Source organism: Theobroma cacao, chromosome 7 (genome assembly GCF_000208745.1).
Source record: "Theobroma cacao cultivar B97-61/B2 chromosome 7, Criollo_cocoa_genome_V2, whole genome shotgun sequence".
In the NCBI taxonomy this organism is placed as follows: Eukaryota; Viridiplantae; Streptophyta; class Magnoliopsida; order Malvales; family Malvaceae; genus Theobroma; species Theobroma cacao.
In genome coordinates this window covers 13,767,004-13,789,335 of record NC_030856.1, presented here as the reverse complement: position 1 = coordinate 13,789,335, position 22,332 = coordinate 13,767,004, and the positions used below count along the sequence as shown (strand labels likewise).

Here is a 22,332-nt window from a genome sequence, read left to right as displayed (position 1 = left end):
AAGAAAGGAGAAAGGGATCGGATGTTAAGCTTAGGTAAAGATTTTAAGGGGAGACCAAAACTACGTCGTTTTGTTGGGTCGGATTGATATTCTTTACTTTTCCATTTTATTATTATAATAATTTCTCCAACCCTTAAAACCCCAAGTAAAATTGCCTCATTGCTCACTTTCCCCAGTACCTCCATCAACATCAACATGGCCGAATACGAAATACAAATCCTTCGCGGCCATGAGCTACGACTCCTGCGCTGCGCCCTACGTCCACCACCTTCCAGTCCTTCTCCTTCCTCCCAATCCTTAGCTTCCGACGACTCTCCTTCTCCTCTCCACGCCTTCATCTCCAACATCCTCACTTCCATCGAGTCCGGGGACTACCTCGGAGCCCTTTCCTCTGACGCGGCACGCCTCGTCCTTGCCTCGCCCGACTCCGACATCTTTTCTGACACGCCTGACCGAGTCTACTCCGATTTACTCGACCGAGTTGAATCCCTTATCAACGAACCTTCCATTGAGGATGCGGAAAAAGCTTGCAGGGTTGTTCTTGTTGTGTGCGTTGCTGTAGCCGCTTTGTTCTGGTTCACTCAGTGCAATTTGACTGGGTAAGACCTTAAATTCTTTTTTAAAACGTAAAAACGATTATTACACTTTGCTTGTTACTTTTTTTTTTATTTGCCATTCACTTTTGGAAAAGGAATTATGAAAGGTTAGTTTTCATATAGAATTGTACAATGTTTGTAAAAATTGGAATTTGAAATATATTTTATAAAATTTGAAAAGAAATTATATTATTTTACTTTAATGTAAGAAATATGATAGAATTTATATGGTATTTTGTTTTTTTTTTTGTTTTTAATCGTGAATGATTTTACTTTTGTACTAGTACTTCCGTTTAACAGCTTTGGAGTATGTTAAAAAAATAAACAAAAGGCAAGATGTAATGTGATGACTAAATGATGTTTAAAATATATTTTCTTAATAAATATTGAATTCAAAATTAGGCCGGTGGAGAGGTTACCGAAGCGTCCTTTGCCAATGAAAGCGTGGTTGGAAGAAAGTGAGATCGTGGAGTGGGAGAATTGGGCAAGGAATCAGCTCATGGCTGCTGGCTCTGACTTGCTTGGCAAGTTCTCTTATCTTCAGGTGATTTTTTTTTTTTCAATTCATAGAGGGGTCTTTCAATTAGTGAAATATAAAAATTGTTCATTTTTTTTCTTGTTGCTACTTTTACTATTTGCTTTTCTAGGCAATGAGCGACAATTTACATTTGGATCTAAAAGTAAAAGAGAATGAAGTTTGTAGAATTAAAACCTAGATGAATCTTTTTATCTAAATAATTATATTTGAATTGGCCTTTTTTAAACCTATTTACTCTTTTTTTTTTCTTTAAAAGACCAAATACTAGAAAGCAAGTAGGAGAACAATATCCAAATTGAGAATTAGGTTTTGCTTGGTAGGATATGGAAGTGGGATGATGGAAAAGGGGGGGTTATTTTGTTTGATCATACTCATTAAGGAAAAAGAGTGAGAGTAGAAAAACTAGAAGTGATTGCTATTTTTATCCATGCTAACAAATATTAGTTCTCTCAAATTGGAAAGATTAGGGAAGAGACAATGGAAGAGATGCCAATCGACTGTTGCAAATTTACAATGCTGTTCACATCTATTTAAATTTGCTGTTTATTTCTAGTTAGCAACGGGTATAATGGTAAAATAGTGTGAGGAGAATTGGAAAGATAGAAAGTTGGCTGCTGGTACTGGCCAGTATCTCTTTTTTCCTCAAACTAGTACATTTAATTGTTTGTTCATTTTTGCCTTGGTACTGTTCAATACCGGACTATCCCGTCTTTTTCTGCCTGGAGGACAAGTTGTCTTCCCTTTTATAGAAAACTGTCTTTGATTTGTTTCCATAGGCCTGGTAAATGAGTTTAAGCACATATGTTGTATAGGTTCTGAAATTCCTCTTCAATTTGTTATTGACTTCCTTTTCAAATTTATTTGCATAAATTTCTTTAAAATAGAAACAAACAACAAGGAATCAAAGAAAAAAAAGGTAGAAAATAAACTAAAGGAAAGTAGAAGAATAAAGACCAGAGAAAGAGAGAAGCAAAAAGAGAAGGAAGGTGAGCAGGAAGAAGAGTAAAAGCAGCGCAAAGAGACAAAAATATTTTTAAGAGATATTTCATACTTTAGGTTGTTTAGGGTTTTTGATGAGTGAGTGTTTTATTATTATTGTTCTTTGGACTGGGTGAGTTCAAATGATGACTTTGGGTCACTTTGATCAAAATGAATGAAGTAAAGATCATCTTAAACATTATTTCTACTTTATATGCTTGTTTGATGATGACTTGCATTTTATATTTGGATTTTTAATATTATGGAGTTAGTCTCATTATTTGATTTGAAGTTTTTGGAACATTACTTTTTTAAATTGTTTTTGTGTGTGTGTGTGTGTGTGTATAAGAAAAAGTATTTTAGAATATCGCTATATCCAAAATAATAAGTAGAAACACATTGGTACCAATATGAACTGTTTTCAGAGTGATACCGGTATACTCACTGGTATGGTCTTGACAAACCTCGTTCAAAATAAGTTGTAATGAGAAGATGATAGACAAGTTAAAATTATTAAATAAAGAAAAGATATTTATAGTTAATCAAGTAATGAGTAATTATAAATTGATAGAACTTCCTTAAAAACTCTACTTAAATCGCACTTTTTTGTGAAGCTCCTATTAGGCCCAAACAGCTCTTAATTAATCATATGTTATAGAAGTGAATTGTCTTTCTAGGTAAGCTTGATCAGAGTTTAATATTGCCTACATTTGTGTGTCTAAGTGATTTCAACTCTACATTGTTGTATATGGTAATGTTAACTTTTCTATATGAATTTGAAATCTGCTTTTTAAATGCTTTTGGTTTGAGGGTCTAGTTGTGCCATTTTGCATGATGTTCTTGTTTTTATTGTACACTTTGAGTTCTTTAAATTTATTTAAGAAAGTCTTTTCTGCTTTGCAGTACATAATTTTTGCTAAAATGTTGCTCCTGAAGACGAGAGATCTATTATTTGAAGCAAGTGTTGTGTCCACATTTGGAATCAAAAGCATTTCATGGTGGCTATTTAGAATTTTGCTTATTCACCAACGAATTTTGGATGAGCGGTCTTCTTCTCTTTTTGATTTATTGCAAGTATTTATGGGTGAAACTTCAAGTCATTTTGGAAGTTCGGAAAAAGTGACAAGTTATTGGGGTTCTCAATTGCAAGATGGGGAGGCATCTACTATTGCTTCAATGGTTCATTTAGAAGCAGGGGTGCTAGAATACATTTATGCCCGACTTGATCCATGTAGGTGAGTTTCAAGGAAACGTTTCCTATTGGATAGGCTTATCACAGACATTGTTTTTATTTGGAAAGATATTGATAATAATTGATAGGAATATTTATATATAGTTTGATCGGATCTTTATGAACTGTACATACATGCATGGAGCTATGTATGCACCCATCTGGAGAAGATTGTCTTCCTTGCTTTTCCTACCATGTCAAGACATTCTTGTCCAGCAATTAATTGCATTTTATTTGATTCTTTTGTTGCATACTTCACAATGTGAGAGATTACATTCTTCCAAGTCACGTCTTTTGCATGTCAGTTTGTATTTGTGCTATTATTGAACCAAAAATTATGTTTAACAGTTTATACCTAGTAGACCTTACCTTTTCTTGAGGCATGCTAGTTGCTTAAAATATTTATTTTGAGTGTCCACATTTTATGCCATGTGTGAAATATGAAGAGGGTAAAATGCTTATTCAGTAATAAGAATTTTTTTTTTTTAGAGCCTAATATTCTCACTCAAAGAGATGATACTCATGCTCCTTGAAGTTGTTACTAAATACCCTTTTTTTTTTTGGTTTTATGCTTTGCAATTTTTCTTATCAGCACGAATCATTTTTAATTCTCCAAACCATGATTTTTTAATGCATAACCTGAAGTTCCAAGTGGTACAGTAGATGGTTTTGTTTTCTTGCTTTTTTTTATTCATTGAGGTCATTTTGTTCATGTCAGGCTACATTTGGAGTCAGCTGAAGTGGCAGCTGGGCTTCAGCTCTCAGTTACTGGTGTTCTTGGCTTACGTACCGTACATCAGGTAAATATTGAAAGGTCTTAATAATGCTTTTATTGCGAATTCTTGTTCAGTTGTTCTTAGAATTAGGAATCATTTTGCCATAGGTAGAACTGAAGGCGCAAATGGTATTGGTTGCAAACCCAAGATCAGAATCTGTAAATGGTGATATCTGCACCTCGATAGGTCCTGGCATAGAGTTGTCTGGTCCAAGCATCCGTGAAGCCTCTGATATATTTATGACCCCAAAGCTGGTTGAGGATGGTAATGATTTTGGAAGCAATGCATGTGGTGGTGCTTGTGCCACATTAACAGCAGTCCAGCAGGCAGTGGTTTTAGCACAATGCCTCCTAATTGAAAAGAGTAGTCCATATGATGAAATGCAAGGTAAGATGGTCAAAGATATCTGGACTGGGCCTTCTGCTGGTATGAGCATTGCTTTTGGTTTTCTCTGCACTTATGTATTTATTTTTTTTGTGACATGAGATTACATATCTTTTGCTAAGGCCCTGTTATCCTCTAAAGGAGTCTTCACAAAAATAAAATTTCTAAAATGTTTGTTATCATTAGGTATGAATTGGAATTGAAGGTGGATGCTTTCTTTCAGTAAAACAAGGACAATATTTGGGCTTAACATTGTTATCTAAGCAAGGAGAAGGTCATAACAGTATGAATATTGTGTTCATTATGTACCATATAACTCTCATATTGGATATTTTATATTCATTCCACGACGTTCTAATTCATGCATTTTCTTGTTCAAACATCAGATATATAACCTGCAAAAATAACATCTTAATGCTAAAACCTTAGCTACCATTCCCAAGCTCTTTTTTTTTTTTTTGTCCAGTTCTTGGACACCCTTAAATTATTCAACCACAAACCTGACCTTATTTCAAATTAATAAATTAACTCTTTCTCTTCAGTTTCCTTTATCTTCTCAAATTTTAGCCTCTTTGGCTTGGTTGGGGTTTCAATGAAGTACTGCTTTTTGAAATTTTTGAAAAGGGTTGTCAAATTGAAATTATGTGAAATCATTAAGAACACCATTTATTTGTTTATTTGTTAATTGACTTGTCTATCACTTATATTGCTTCTTTCCTTAGAAGCTTCAGCTTATAGCTTTGATAAGCTTATTTTAAACTTTTAAAGAAGTTATGCTTTGAGTGTCCAGTTTCACTCACCTTCATCTCTTCAGAATAGAGAAGTTGTACCATATGAGAAACAACACTTTATTGTTACTTTTCAATTGATGTACAGTTTGTGGAATTTTGTAGGCAGATATTGAGAATGATTATGTAGTAATTTACTGCTCAATTTCTGTTTCAGGTTGGGATATGGCTCCGTATATAGAGGCAATTGATTCTCAGCAATCATCGTACTTCATTGTAAGCAGATTAGTGCAAAAGCATCTAGTTACATGTGTCAACGAAATGTATCGACAAGTTTGTTTCAGACATTAAAATCTTTAATATTGAAAAATTTAGTGAATGTGGAGCCATATTTCTAGAAATTTTTGTGCTTTATGATTGGGGCTTTCTCTAAATTAAGTATGCCATAATGGAATTTGCAATCTAAAGTTACTCAAGATAGTAAAAAGATAATGGGTTTGACCTGAAGAAAGATGATTTGACAACAATCTGAATGATCTGTAATGAGCTATTAGTTTTCTTCAATGCAGAAGGTTGGTTACCATTGAATATGATCTTAAAATTTTTGATTGCCACATGCCTTGTAATTTCTCAGTTACAGTGTTTCTGTGACATATTACGGATTCGTTGGGAGTCAACTCGCAGTCGCACAAAGGAGCGTGCTCTACAGATGATGGATAACTTGGTAAGATGAGTGTCCATGTATTGATGCTTTCCTGGTCTTTTTAAAAAAATATAGTGTGGCTTTGTAATTTTATATCCATGCTTTTGCTTTCCTTTTACTCCTTGTTTGTAATTATATATATATATATAAGTACAATGTCTAAGTAATTTTATTTGTATTACTATTGAATATAATATTTTAATTTACAGTACACACTCATCAAGTTTACATATCAATTTATACTATATACTACTTAAAAATATTATGATGAATGACAAAGTTTGATGTTATTTTAGCCATTGGGTTGACTACGTAATCATGCCACTTGTCTCATGAGTTGCTTTTAATGACATCGGAGAAGGGTGCTTTTGGATATCCATTGCTTCTTTTAACTTTGGGTGTCTACAAGATGTTGTTTCTTTTATCTTTGTCTTTTCTTTTTTCATGTCTATTCTATGTGCATCAAGTTTTTCAATTCTAGTATGTGAGGATTCCTTTTCAATTTGGAGGTATGTTTCATTAAAAAATATATTTTGGGTTATTTCAGGTTGAAAGTATTCATGAACCTTCTGTTGGGGTTCCGCTGAGGCTTCCTTTTTGTTATGCTGTTTATATCCCAACGATTCCTGCTCTTCGGAAGTAAAACTATTTTCTATGTTCTCAAAAGATTCATGATGGTTTATATTTTTATTTTTTAATTAAATGTATCATATCTACCAACTCTGTATACTCACCTTTATTTAGAGTTAGTTGTTTTAACAATTTCTTACAGTGTTCCGTTATTCACTTTTTCTCATTTATCCTCATGATTTTAGGCAATATGGTAACATATTAGTTAGCTGTGGCTTGATCGGAGAGGCGCTTAAAATCTTTGAGGATTTAGAGTTGTGGGATAATCTAATATACTGCTACTGGTATGATGAACTATAGCATCTCCTTTCCGAGTGAAGATTTTCTTGTATGTGTTTATCCATGCCTTTTGTTTCTTTTTGGAACTCTTTGTTGTGTTTTTCAATCTTATGTGAGATTTGACATGATTAAACAGCCAATTAGAGAAGAAAGCAGCTGCTGTTGAACTTATCAAGGTCCGACTGTCTAAAACGCCAAATGACCCAAGATTATGGTATGTGAATTCACCTTTTCTATTGATCTTCTCATATTGTAATTTTTTGTCCTTCTATGTTCATTAACATGTTTATTTCATAAGTTCTGGCCAGGCTAAAAACGTTGTTCTCATCGACTAGGCTTTTTTGATTGTTGCATTTGTTATTTGCTTTTACTTCCTAAAGTTGCTAAACAACAAAATTATAATTGATTAAGAGCTTGTTTGGCCTGATTTTTGTTTAGCTTAAAAGTTATTATGAAGTTCTTATGAAAAATAATAGTTTTTAAAATTAAGTGAAAGTTGTTTGGTAAATTTCTTTTTATAAGTTATAATTTTTGTTAAAATTATCATAGAAGGTATTTCTTTTTTTTGAGAGGGTAATATTGTTATTATTTTTAACAGATGAGGATATTTTTGAAACAAAAATAAAAGTTTTCTTGTATTTTAACAGATAAGGATATTTTCCTGAAGCTCTTTTTTTAAAAATTTTATTCTTTAAAAAAAAGTTACTTTTTTTTTAAGAGCTTCTCAAAATTTATGTTTGACTTGGCTTTTGTTTTTAAAAGGTAAATAAGCTGAAAAAAAGTCAGGCCAAACAAGCACTAAAAATGAACAAATAACTTAAATGTAATACTAATCATGACATAACTATTTTATCTAAAAGGAAAATCATGCATTATGCTCTTAAAAAAATTTACAATCTTTAAATTAAGTGTTCGAAATATTTTTTGCTTTTATACCCAAATGTGTATTTTTCCTTTTGCTTCCGAGAGCAAAACACTAATAGGAAAATCAACAACCAAATGGAGTTATACATTTTACATTTATTTTTTATTTCAGTATTAATGACTTTGCACCCAATGATGTAACATTTTGAGAAGCATGTTGTGGCTCAAAATAGAAAAATAAAAAATTTAGGGCTTTGTTTGGTTGTTGCTTTTGTTAGTTGGTTTTTGCTATTTGCTTTCGATTGTTAAAAGGTTGCTAATGTGAAAGCAAATTATAAAATGTGAAATCAAAAATAATATTTGAAAATTAATAAATAAGTAAAATAAAAATGCAACAGCAATTCTAGTTTTTCAACATAATTAAAATCATGCATTTTCTTCTCCAAAATAGTTACAATTTTAATTTCTCCTTAACTCAAAAATATAATTTGCTTAAGTATTCAAACATGTGTTTTGTGTGTTGCTTTTGGATGCAAAAAGCGACTAGAAAAAAGCAACAACCAAACAGCATCTTAATATAAAACATCCTAGTATCTCTAGTTCCCATGCTTAATTTTTCTTTGCTTTATTTTCATTGGGTTGTATTCCCATATAACTAGGTTGACCACTTATAGGTAATTTGCTTTAGTATGGTTTTATTTTGTGGTGGCCGTCAATTTTTTGGTTTTTCTTGGTTGTAGGCCTTATTATACCTTATAAGATGAAGTAAATAATTAACTTATAATAATATATAAAGTAATTTATTGCATTTTAAATACTTTATAATTAATAATTATATCATAAAACAAAATGTACACATTCTAAGATTATATAGCTCACTACAAAATCAATCACAAAACTATAACCATTTTAGTGATATGAAATTTGTAATTATTTTATGAGTTATTTTCTCTAATAAATAATTACATAAATTCATAGGAAAAAACAAAAGAAAGTGTTCATCTTCCTGGTCCTTATGTCACATGGGGGTTCTATAGACGCCCCAACCGTGCGGCCTTGAGCTCGCCCTTAGCTTGGCCTCGGAGCTCAAGTCAACCTAAGGATGCCTAGCAGTTGATTCTTCAAGGCCACAAAGACCAAGGAGCACACAAGAATGTAGTGTGCAATGCAACTTACCAACCCACACACAAGGTCTAAGCCCTCAGTGCACACTTCGCACACACCCAGCACAGGTAGCACAGTCAGCAGGCTCACGGCACTCACAAGCGCTCCGGACAGTGTGTGCTCACACCAAGTAGAAAATGACCTTAAGCTCGCAGGTACATAAGCAGAAGATTGAAGTGAGAAGAGTGGAAGAGAGAATTAGAGAGTTTGAGAGTGAAATAGAGTGTATTTCACTAATTCTGATGATAAATACTGTACAAAATTTATAAGAGATATTTATAGTGTGTTTTCCCTCCAAAAATTTTCCTTAAAGTCAATTTGATTGATAAGACAGCTTTTGGTGGGAAATTGTACATTTTGGGCAATTTTGGGTTGTTCAGGTAGTACAGACGCTACAGCATGCGGGTTGGAGTGTCTGAGCAGCGTACAGGCAGGTTGCTTGGGGTCTGGGCGTGCGAGCTGGACTAGGCCGCGCGCAAGCTGTCTGTTTGGGGTTGTGCTGGTTGGCTCACCCAAGAGCTTGTGTTCTGCGCCTCTGCCAGCAGCTGGCTCCTGTCTAGCACACCCTAGTGGGGGTTCTCTCCCAACAATGCTTCCCCATTTTGGCATTTCGCTACACCTCCGGGCCTTTTCTACGGTTCTGAACCGCGCTCCGTGATCCCTTCCCCCACCTAAGCTGGTAGTGTCCTCGCTGCATTGTGAAAAGAGTCTATCCGATCTTGGAACTGCCACAAGTCTTCCACGGACTCCTAGCTCGCTTCACTCTCGGGTAGTCTTTTCCATCTTACTAGGTACTGATGTTGGAGCATGTGGTGCTGTCGCCTTAGTACCCTATCGGCCAGCACTTCCTCCACTTCTCGATCATATGCTGCTCGAATGCCCAATGGAGTCCAACGACTCACTCCGCGGCTAGGGTCGTGCTCATCGGCATGGTAGGGCTTCAACATACTTACATGGAACACCGAATGCACCTTTGGCTTGGGCAGCATGTCCAGCTGGTAAGCTACTTGGCCGATCCTCTTACATGGCTCGACATGGCCCAGTTCTCCCACAACTTACAGCGGACTGAATCCACTGGCCAGAGCTAGTTCGAGATAATAATAGGGCACCAGCCGTGCACGCCCAGCGCTATAGCTACAGGCTACACAGGTTCAGCACCAACAGCATATAAGATTGCCAAGAGCTGGGAGGAACAGCAAGACTTGGTCCGAGCATGTCTCCACAAGGCGGCCAAGAAGGCAAAGAAGTGGGCAGACCAAACCCGACGTGAGGCTTACTTCAGTGAGGGGGACATGGTGATGGTGAAGCTGCACCTGGTCTTGAAGAACAAAGGAGTGGTTCAAAGGATCGGCCAAGTAGCTTACAAGCTGGACATGTTACCCAAGCTAAAGGTGCACTCGGTGTTCCTTGTAAGTATGCTGAAGTCCTACCATACCGGTGAGAGCGACCTTAGCCGCAGGGTGAGTCGTCGGGCTCCATTGGGCGTTCGAGCAGCATACGACCAAGAAATAGAGGAAGTGCTGGCTGATAGGGTACTAAAGTGACAGCACCACATGCCCCAGCATCAGTGCCTAATGAGATGGAAAGGACTGTCCGAGAGAGAAGCGAGTTGGGAGTCTGCAGAGGACTTGTGGTAGTTCCAAGAGCGGATAGACGCCTTCCACACTGCAACGAGGATGCTGCCAGCTTAGGTGGGGGAGGGTATTACGGTTCAGAGTCGTAGAGGAGGCTCGGAGGTGTAGCGAAGTGCCGGCACATGGGGGAGCATTGTTGGGAGAGAACCCCCACTGAGGTGTACTAGATAAGAGCTAGCTGTTGGCAGGGGCGCAGAACACAGGCCCTTGGGCGAGCCAGCCTGCACAACCCCAGACAGACAGCCTAAGCGCTGCCTAGCGCCCAGGCAACCTGCCTGTGTGCGGTCTTGACACTTCAGCCCGCATACTATAACGCCTGTACTGCCTGAACCACCTAAAATTGTCCAAAATATACAGTTTTTAGCCAAAAGCTATCTTATCAGCCTAATTGACTTTGGGGGAAATTTTTGAAGGAAAAACACCATAAATACCTCTTGTACATTGTGTACGAGATTTATCATCAGAATTAATGAAATACACTATTTCACTCTCAAACTCTCTGGTTCTCTCTTCCACTCTCCTCACTTCAATCTTCTACTTGTGTGCTTGCTGGCCTAAGGTCATTTTCTACCTGGTTGGTGTGAGCGCGCACTATCCGGAGTGCTTGTTTGTCATGAGCCTGCCAACCGAAACCCCTCTGCTAGGCGTGTGCTGCCTGTGTTGGGTGCGTGTGCGAAGTGTTCACTGAAGGCTGAGGCCTTGCGTGTGGGTTGGTAAGTTACATTGCATACTTCATTCTTGTGTGATCTTTGTCCTTGTGGGCTCAAAGAATCAGCTACTAAGCTGACTTAGGCTCGAGGCCAAGCTAAGGGTGAGCTCAAGGCCGCACGGTTGGGGCGTCTGCAGAACTCCCACGTGACAGGTGGTATCAGAGCCATCAGCTGTGAGTCAGGCAGTGTGTTGGGACAATTTGCGAGCCAAGCAGTGTTGCTGGGTCAGTTGCGAGCCAGGCAGTGTTGTTGAGGACAATTTGCGATCTTTTTGCGAGCCGCAGTGTGTAAGCTTCATAAGAGGTGATTGAGTGGAAAGGATGACGACCAGTGGGTCTAGTCTGCCAAAACCAGTGCCTAAGGGTAAAGACACCCGCGCTAGTCGAAGGGAGAAATCTTCCTTCCGAGACCTCATTTCTGCTCTTGACACGAGGCTGTTTCTAGTAGAAGTAACGGTGGGCGAGATGAGGGATCGCCTAGATGTGTAAGAGAAGCACCTAGAAGAGTGGAAGAGAGAACTAGATAGTTTGAGAGTGAAATAGAATGTATTTTATTAATTCTGATGATAAATCCTGTACAAAATTTACAAGAGGTATTTATAGTGTGTTTTCTCTCCAAAAATTTTTTCCAAAATCAATTTGGCTGATAAGACAGCTTTTGGCGAGAAACTATACATATTGGGCAATTTTGGGCGGTTTAGGCAGTACAGGCACTACAGTATGAGGGTTGGAGTGTCTGAGCCGCACATAGGCAGGGTGCCTGGGTGCTGAGCGCGCGTGCTGGACTGGGCAACGCGCAAGCTATGTATTGGGGGCTGTGCGGGCTGGCTCGCCAAGGGGCCTGTGTTCTGCGCCCCTGCCAGCAGCTGGCTCCTGTCTAGCACACCCTAGTGGGGGTTCTCTCCCAGCAATGCTCCCCCATGTGCCGGCACTCCGCTACACCTCCGGGCCTCGTCTATGGCTCTGAACTGCGCTCCATGATACTTGCCCATTGTTGGCCAAAGAGGCACAAACAAGTTAAATCCAATTAAATTGATGGCAACATGCCTATATTACTCTGTCTACTAGTTTTGTGCTCTCATTTCTTCTTGAGGGGCCAAAGGGTCATCACCCTAGGTGTGTTCATATAAAAGTGGGTGATATGATTTTAACTTCTAGAATGTTTATTAAAATGTCCTCTCTTGGCTTGAACCCTGCTCTTGTACATACCAACACGGCATTTTTACTATTAAAGAGGATGATGGCCTCTGATGATACATGCCATAATTTAAGAGTTCATTACTTAGTATATTCATGCCACATAAAGTCTTGGTAAAGGTGTACATAAGAGAACTACTGTCAAGATTTTGTATTTGTTTTGTATAGGGGCATATATCATTTTTATGGGCTATCCCTGTCCCCTGAACTTATAATTTTGTATTCAAGAAAAAGGTTTGATAAAGATGAAAGACAACTTAATCTATGCTTCCATGAATTATTTTTTCTAAATGAAGTGTGATTTGATCTTATAGGAAGCCCCCTGTAATTGTGGCTTCTATGCCTTAGAAGGCTTTACTTAAAGGTGGCACTTACGGCACTTATGCTGTTTTCTGTTTATTAAGTATTTTTCACCTTTAAATATGGATATGATTGTGGAACTTTTTGGTTTTTGTTATGTTGCACATGTGGACACAAGTTTATTGAGTCTTGTCCAATGGAAGGAAATTGCTAAATTTAGTGTAATATATCTAACATGTAATTTTTAATTTCTAGGTGTTCATTGGGTGATATTACAAACAGTGATGCCTGTTATGAAAAAGCATTGGAAATTTCAAATAATAGGTCAGCACGGGCTAAGGTGACTTATTTTGCTTATAATTAAATGGTTTTCAGTATGTTTTGTTTTAGTATTTTTTATTACATTATTAGTTTTTTTTGTGTCAGCGTTCTCTTGCTCGTAATGCGTATCAAAGAGGAGACTATGAGACATCTAAGACACTATGGTATATTTTCTTGATTGCTTCTACTACTGTTTCCATTACAATGACTGATAGCTTTGTGCTGCTTATGATTTATTTGGTTGAAAATAAAACAAAAAGGATTATTTGGCTGAAAAACTGATTAAACTTAACCCAGGGAGTCTGCCATGGCCTTGAATTCATTGTATCCAGGTGGATGGTTTGCACTTGGTGCTGCTGCATTGAAGGTATGTAACTTGATCTTTGTTTTTTTGGGGCCAGTTGACTTGTTGATCTTTATTTATCAGTTTCTGCACCAATTTTTGTGCACTTTAGAGTATATATAAGAAAATGGATTTTTAAGGTTCTCTTTGTTGTGTGGGTTAGTTGCTCTATTAAACTTTTTAAGCTTCTGATTAAGATCATGACATACAGGCTAGGGATGTTGAAAAGGCGCTTGATGGTTTTACTCGAGCAGTGCAACTTGATCCTGAAAATGGGGAGGCTTGGAACAATATTGCTTGTTTGTATGCTCTTGTCTCTTTCATCTATTATCACATCTTATATTTGTTTGCCCAAGATATTTGTATTTTTCTCCTCATTGGGCAATTCCAATTACTGCTATTTTAATGGGATGATTTTTGTAGAAGGAACTTCTCTAATTCATTGGGATTGGTTTTTATATTTTTCTGCCTTAAGATTTTTTGCTTTGCTCCAAGAAAAAATTTTTTTTGTTTTACTTGCATCTTAAATCTGGATTATTATAATTGTCTAGATGAATTAAATTGCTGTAATGAGAATCGGTTTTTATAGTTGCCACCTGGTCATCTGATTTTAGGTTAGTGTGCTAGTGAAAAGTGAAAACTGTGTGGTTTGCTAAAGTTCTGAGTTCTTCTGCAAAGTCTAGTGCTAGAGCAACTGGAAAATCTTACCTCAAAGCTTCCAGGTCATATTTCTACCTTTTTTAAAAAGGGTTTTTTTAATATAGGTTATATCAGATGTCAAACTTTGCTTAGCTTCCATATTTCAAGACATCTCTTGATGAGCATTTGCTTATGACCTATGAATTGCTGAGTCATGAATATAAAAGTTTGGAAGGGTATATCCATCATAAATGACACTAAAGTCTTGAGACGGCATTATTATAAACAATATCAAGATCTTTTGTTGTCTATGTTCCAAAAAACAAAACCTTTTGTTGTCTGAGAGTGTCCACGGTTGTTTGTTCTCTTGAATTTACTTGTTAAGTATTACACTACACTGCTATTTATATGTAAACCTGATTCTTCTGTCTTGAACTAGAAAGATGCCATTTGTTGAATCTCTAAAGTTTTGGCTAGATGGAGGAGAATTGGATGGATGCAGTCAGATTTGGCTTTCAAATTACAAACCCTTATTGAGATACTTACTGATTACCAGGATTTTTATCTTAAGAATGATTAACAAGGTATTTCCAAACTTAGATCTCTAGACTTGACTTGCCCATAAGAATTTTTCATATCTACTGACAGAGATCCCATCCCAATGCTTAGATGCTTCTCAAAGAAGTCAACATTTATCCCCCTGTGCTTTGTCAACTTAAATCTTTCTCTCTACCCTCTAATAAGCCACATCATAACGCTTTGATGTTTGGACAACAAATTTGTTCAATTGAGCCATCAAAAAGAAGTTGATGTTGCTTTGTAATACGGTGTATTCACTTGATGTCTGAGTTTTACTTGAAGTCAATCAGATGGTCGCTTGGGTAGCTAACTTTTGTTCTGAGAGCTGTTACTGTCGAGCTCATTGTGAAACAAAATCAAGCATAAGCAAGATTTTAAACTATTTTGGTGGAAATCTATTTGAAACCTGAGATTTTCTTATTAGGATTAGATCCAAAGAAGGATGAAGGATTTGCAGCAAATTTCTGATTTAGGAATCTTAAGTACGTAAACAGGAAAATGAACTGATTCCTATCGTAAATTTGTTCAGAACTCTTGACATCATCCTGAATCCTGGTTTATTCTCCCTTATTAATGCAGCCTGAAGTCAATTTCTTGTCTTGCACCATTGACCCTTCAAATCCACATCATTTCCTGCCTCTTTCCTATCATCTGTTGCACTGAACATATCTGAATGGTGAGATAGTTTACCTTTGGATTTCTCATGTAAAAATGCTCGACTGGTTTTGGGAACATAATACAGGTGTTTTTGTGGGCCAAAATCAATTCATTGGATCTAGTGCACAGAAAAATTCATAGCCTTGATTTGTTTAGCATATTTAACTAGTCCGGTTAGTATTTCTTCAACTGACTATTGGTTCTTTTAATGCTCTCAATAACTAGGTTCTTATAGATGCTAGACTCATGAAGCAGGTTCAAAAGCTGTCAGCAAATCTACGTACCATTTTGAAATGCCTTAATTTGGTATAGTGCAAGGGAAGGTTGTATAATATATATTTAATATGATAATGGTAACAATTGATATGACAAATAAGTGGATAACATCCCCATATGGGAAAAGATATTGAAAAGAAAGGAAGGAGAACCCTTTATATTGTCTTCAGATCTTTTTGTCTCATCAAAAGAAAGAATAGGGAGCACATTGTTAGTGCCAACATACATACATGCATACATGTGTGTGTAGATATATATATGCAACAAGAGGAGAAAAGTAGGTAAAACTGCTTATTGCCTGTAACATAGTATGGTTTTAGTCTATATTATTTGGGCTTGGGGGTGAGTGTTGGATATGGGTATGTGTCCTACATAGGTATTTCAACTTTTTTATAAGTTTTCCCATGCATTTGGAGGGTGTGACCTCCATACCCATGTCTGTTGATATGTGTTGCACACAGATAGTTTATGAGAAATGAAGAGTCAGAGCAACATAACATTCTACATCTGTGTAGAAATGGGTATCTTTGAAGTGGAAATTTGGACTTAGAAATGGAATTTATCTAAAGATTTTTGGCTTGGTTCTTGCTCCGATTGTAGAATGTTATTGCTGGGGTCATAGTAAGCAAGAGTTGTATATTATGGAACTAGACAAAACAATTTTAAGTTTCAGGTAGGCTCGTTAGGAATTGGGATACATACTTTGAGGACTAGGAAGATTTGAAGTGTGGATTGTATTTTAGGGTTTGTGTAGAGTGTTATTCAGACTTTTGATATCTTTTTTTTTTTTTGTCTCAATAATCAATCATGATCTTCTTGTTGAGATATATCTTTGTTGAACTGTATTCTGCATATATTTTTTTTGTGAACCATATATCACTATTGGACTTGTGCTCTTTTTTTATACTGGAATTTACTATATCATAGTTCTTTTGTTTTTTCTCTTTGATAAAAATTATGTTACAGTTTTAGACCATATAAACTTTAGGTGCATGGTAAATTTAATCAATTACAACATATCTGTTGACTATGCAGACATATGTTTAAGAACAAGAGCAAAGAGTCCTATATTGCATTCAAGGAGGCCTTGAAATATAAGTACTACTTTTTCACCTTGATTGAATCACGCACTTTTGCACACACCAGGCCACTTATTTTCAAGCACACTTGTTTATTGTTTTACTGTAACAAACAACCTGTTTTGGTGACAGGCGAGACAGCTGGCAGATGTGGGAGAACTACAGCCATGTTGCTTTTGATGTTGGCAATATTGGTCAGGTAATCTTGCCTATGTAGTTTGGTTTTGAGCTGTTTACTTTGCTAATTAGTCGATCTGTTTAAAGATCAAGCAAGTCTTCTCTTTGGCCCTTCTTGGAAGGCTCTGCTTGATTCATATGAAGATCTAAGTAGGAGCACTTTTGTCTGGCATGTGTGGAAAAACTTTTATAGCTGTTAATTATTATTAGCTGATCACTTTGAGTTTCAGATTATTCAAGTTTGGGTTGTTGAATTTTAAATTAACTGAAAGTGAGTTGAGTTCTGGTCATTATTATACTAAGTTGTATTCTAGTTTTAATTTTTTAATTAAATTAATATTGAAAATGAAAAAATAATAGAAATTATGCTCGATTTAAGTTTCGGATCAGTTGGGGTTTGGTTGAGGGTCGGGTTTGGATTGATATGGGTCTGAATCTCTTCAGGTTCATGTTGATTCAAAAATTTTTGGGTTTCAGTTTATTCAGGTTTGAGTCTCTTGTGGTTATTTTTATTCATGTTCTGGTTATTGAGATTTAGGTTTTGCTTGGTAGGGAGGATGGAAAAATGGAAAGATGGTTGGGAGAATAGAAAAGTAAATGATTGACAGCATGTTTTTCTTTCCATATTTGCTTGGTAGGAAAGATGGAAATGTGAATGAAAAAAATGATTTTCTTTCCATGGTAGGGTTGAAAAGTGAGGAAAGAAAATAAAAGTAAAATTTTCAATCATACACTTCTAAAAATATTCACTAAAAATTGTAATTTCCAATAACATGAGTGGATTTTATCTGGTTATTTCTCAGATCTGGTGTAAAAAGGTTCATTTATGGGGTTTATCCAAATAGGCCTTATTTTCTCTCTCCTCATCCGCCCAATTTTGGAATTGCGCTTTGTGGGTTGGAAAGAAAACATCCATCACTCCCTGTTTTCTTTGCTCTGGATTTTCTTTAACACCTAAAATCCATTTCTTTTCACCTTTTCCACCATCCCCACTCCATTCTGTACTCAAGCAAAGCCTTAGAGTCAAATTGGGTTAAGTTTCAGGGTAGGTTGGGTGGGTCATTCTGGTCAGGTTAGCTTTTTCTTAGTCTTTTTGAGCCTGGGAAAAAGTTTATTCTTACAAATAGAAAGGATTATTCTTCAAATTGGTATGTAAGAGCAAACAAACTGTTATAAGATGTAATACAGTTAACCTCTACACGGCCTTCACCACACTGCTGGTATTAGCTATATGAATTGTTCCCCTTGTCTAAGAGAAACTGATATTCTGACTAGAAAGAGGAGATAGAAAATAGCATGTGACCTTGATTGAGGTCTTATAAGTAAGATAAATTTGATATATGCGTAGTTATCTCTGGTTCTCGACCTCAGATTCTCTGCGTGTGAGCTTTTCCTCATATAGCCATCAGTTCAATGACTAGCAATTGCAATTATGATTATACCTTCACTTGTCTTTTTACTTTCTATTTATATGCTATTTTATCTATGTATATCTGTTTGTAGGCTCTGGAAGCTATTAAGATGGTGCTAAGTATGACCAATAATAAGAGAATTGATGTTGAATTACTTGAGGGAATCATGCAATATTTGGAGGAAAGGGCTTCAGTTAGACAGTCTGCTGTAACCAGTGATGATGATTTTTCCAATCAGACCAGTCCTGATTCACTTGTATATTCTGTTAATAAATCTGCAAATACTGAGCAGACTGCGGGAAAATTGGGAGAAAATGAGCATTTGGTGGAGTTTCTTGGAAAAATTCTACAACAGGTTTCAAATACTTTCATGATTGTGACTATGTTCTATTATCTTTTCTCCTTACAGAGAGTGATACCAAACTCTTTCATGTGGGGAGTCAACAATCGTCTCCTTATATGATTTCTCATGCTTGACACCAATCACAAAACTTCTAAATTGGTATTGGGATGCATCTGCACTTTGACAGACTGCTTTATACTAGCGTTACTTGGGCTGTACAAATTTGGGCTAAATTATGCCTATGTAATATTTTACTCAATATCTAATGCATATTAAGTCTTGTCTGATACAGATAGTTCGAAGTGAAAGTAGGGCAGAATTATGGGGCTTATATGCGAGGTGGCATAGAATTAAAGGTGACCTTACTATGTGCTGTGAAGCTCTCTTAAAGCAAGTTAGATCATATCAGGTATCTCGATCAACATTCAATGCCTTGTATTCTGCTATTATCAACGTGATATTTTTAGTACATTTTAGGGGGCTCCTAGCAAATTCTTTTCCCTGAAGAGTGACGTCATGTATTATTTGAGTTTACCAAATTGACAATCCTATATTGTGAGAGAGCTTTTTAGTGATTTTATATTCTCTAATGTGTATGTTTTGACTTATATTAAGACTTTGTGATGAGGTTCTTTTGAGTCAAAACTGAGATGTATAGAAAAAAGGTAGGCCAAAAAGTGCCATGATGGTTAAGAGTTAAAGAGCTTAGCTTAGTGATTTTATATTCTCTAATGTGTATGTTTTGACTTATATTATGACTTTGTGATGAGGTTCTTTTGAGTCACAAGTGAGATGTATAAAAAAAAAAATAGGCCAAAAAGTGCCATGATGGTTAAGAATTAAAGAGCTTAGCTTGATTTCGAAGAATTCTACTGAGTTTAGGCTTGTTCTAAACATGCCTGAAGTTAGGTGCCTGCTAGGAAGCTGAAGAGTGCCAATATAAATTTTAATTTGATTTGCCTGGCTTGGACTTTGTCCCCTCACCCCTTAGTACCCCACCTTCATATCTGCCTCCTCTCTCCCATCCTACCTCCCAGCTACTCATCTACTTTTCTCTTTCTCAGAAAAATTAAATAGGACCAAATACAATAACTGATGTTTCAATCTGTTTGTGAAACTTTCTTTTCAAACCACACTCTTGAAGCCAGGGTTCCCTTGTGTAAATTCTTGATATCAAAGACTGAAGTGAGGATTGCATGGCTGAAAATTTATTACCTGCCTTTACATCAACATTACTGGCCAGCACTGCTTTTCTGTTTGGACAGAGAAGTGTATGCCCAAACACTTTTTGCAGTTTTAATTTGCATCTGCTCTTGTGTAATTGCTCCTTATTTGAGGAATTATGGATGGGTTTTCTCAGTAAGAGGATAATCAAATTCTCAATCAGACTTTTTACATTGTCTGCATCAGTTTCCCATTTTCTTTCCTTCTTCACAAGAATTTATTAATAGAAAGACTTATGGAAATATATGCGATTCCTATCTGAGATATGTGTCTGTGCTGGCACTTATATTTTATGCCTTGTGTTATTATTCAGGATTGACTTTAGGCATAACTTGAATGTATTTCTGTACCATGATGACAACTACAGGAGTCTATTCAATTTCTGTTATCATTCCTTCTCCCTTTATGTTTTTTATGCATGTGTCTTTATATCCTAATTTAATGAATTTATATGATGTGATCAATAAAAAATGTCATCCTACCAATGATTTCTATTTCAATTGGCATATCATTTATTCTTATTATTTTGTTATTGTGCCATGAGTTTGACTCTAATCTCTCTCTCCCAGGGATCTAATTTGTGGAAAGATAGAGACAGCTTTAAAAAGTTTGCACAGGCCTCATTGGAACTTTGTAAGGTCTACATAGATATTTCTTCCTCTACTGGTAGTCGTCGAGAACTACTTACAGCTGAGATGCACTTGAAGAACATTCTAAAACAGGCAAGTAGTTTTATTTTGCTATGCATTCTAAATTGCATTGTTGCTGCATTTATCTTTTCTATATTTTTTAGTTTAGTTTGCACTTTAAACGTTTTCACTAATGTGTTCCTACATTTGCTAATTGTTACACTCTTCTGTAACTTTATATGTATATAATATAGCTATTTTCTATTGAATCAACCATGATTCAATAATTTATTTATTCTCATCATTCATGTAAAGTTTTAGGTTGAAGATTTTTGTATCACATCAATCAAGAATATATCTTTTATGATATATGTTTAACGTTTGATTTGTGATGTCAAAAAACAATCAAGCATTTTCAAGCAACTTGCAATTGTACGAGTACAATTTCATGATAGAGCATTAGATCTAACATCTAGATTAACAAAATATGAAATTTACAAACAGATGGGAATGTTTTTTTTGTTTGCTTAGCAAACAGATAGGAAATTACATAACATATATAATTGTTACTTTGAGTGTAAGTTTATTCCTGCTCATATTTTCCATGGATAAAAATATCAATTACATATTTATCCTTGATCATGTTGTGAGAACTGCTTATAAGGTAGAATTGTGGCATTTTAGGCTGGGATCTTTTCAGACACGGAAGAATTCAGGAATCTTGAAGCTTGCCTTAATGGAGTAAAGACGAAACAACAACAACAATTAGAGTCAACACCTACTTAAAAGTCAAAATTTCTAAGCTTGCAGGATTTACCATCTACATCAGATCAAGGGTAGGTTTGCAATTATATATATTCCTTCTTTTATAACTATGTCAACCTGTGGTTTAGTTTGGGATAATTTTTGCAGTGATAAGCATGCATTAATTACTTGCTCTGCTTTTTAATTATGTAGGTATATGCTTTATACCAAAACACATTCACAATGTTGAGTCAGCTTTTCCATTTGAGTTGATCAATTTCACAGTCTTCAATCCTTTTAGTTATCCAGAGAGCATTTTGTTAAGGATTTTTATTCCCTGCGATGCATCGGACTGTAGAGAAAGAATTGACATCGAATTATTAAGACAATGTGCTTTTCATTCAGGAAATGCTGGTAACACATCATGATGCAACTGTGCAGGTTGGGTCTGGCTTTATTTCACCTCCCTGTCCTGGAAGAGAAAATTTTAGTTGAAAGAACTCCACTGCATCATGGCAGTGGCTGTGATGTCCAAGTGAACCTTGTCATCATCTTTTGGTAGCAGAGTGTCTCTCCCTACCCTTTGCCTTGGCTTTGATTCCTTTTCTTGATCATTTTTGTTTTTTTCTTCATAGAGATTGAAAAAAATGAAGGGTAGGAATTCCTGGGCATTGGAAGACGGAATGGGTGATTGAAAAAGGATAGGGAAAGGGGTAAGTATCCACAGTATCCCTGCCGTCTACTACATGATCGATTGTGGGTCTTCAATGACTGATAGTTAATCACAATGCCAAGGGCTAATTACATGAAATTCTTTTTTATTTTTTTATGGAATAATTACATGAAATTTTTTGTGAATTAAACTGAAGCTTTAGAACCCGTAAAGAATTAAATAAATAGGTTAGCATATACGATCCAGAACCACCGTGTGTTACCTTATGTATACAGTGTTAGATTTTCTTATAAACTTTTATACTATTTATTTGTTTATTTGATTAAAAGTTGATTAAGTTAATTTGGTTTTAATAAAGAAATAAAATTATAATTTAAAATTATGATCTAATAAAGTGGATTATAATTCAAGACTAGAAATTTACCCGTGCATTGCACATGAATATAATAATGCATGTAATAGTTGTGTTATCATATTTTTCATTTTATTAAATTTTTATAAGTGAGGATTAAAGCAAGTTCACGT

The 22,332-nt window shown here is 35.9% G+C and overlaps 1 protein-coding gene across 4 annotated transcripts; it reads left to right on the top strand.

Moving 5' to 3' along the window:
* Positions 150 to 22,013, top strand: LOC18594900 (tetratricopeptide repeat protein 27 homolog). Of its 4 annotated transcripts, none has more exons than XM_007022593.2 (21): positions 150 to 599; positions 999 to 1,140; positions 3,016 to 3,347; positions 4,062 to 4,143; positions 4,227 to 4,506; positions 5,449 to 5,507; positions 5,866 to 5,955; positions 6,482 to 6,573; positions 6,750 to 6,848; positions 6,980 to 7,057; positions 12,967 to 13,051; positions 13,138 to 13,196; positions 13,330 to 13,399; positions 13,587 to 13,678; positions 16,562 to 16,624; positions 16,738 to 16,804; positions 18,286 to 18,549; positions 18,830 to 18,946; positions 20,331 to 20,483; positions 21,075 to 21,226; positions 21,576 to 22,013. In XM_007022593.2, exons 1-20 carry the CDS (start codon positions 196 to 198, stop codon positions 21,174 to 21,176), a joined length of 2,730 nt encoding a protein of 909 aa, XP_007022655.2. In that variant the 5' UTR covers positions 150 to 195; the 3' UTR covers positions 21,177 to 21,226; positions 21,576 to 22,013. The 4 variants fall into 4 exon arrangements, with proteins under 4 accessions (XP_007022655.2, XP_007022654.2, XP_007022656.2 ...); XM_007022592.2 differs by having other exon boundaries at positions 21,540 to 22,013; XM_007022594.2 differs by having other exon boundaries at positions 21,348 to 21,962.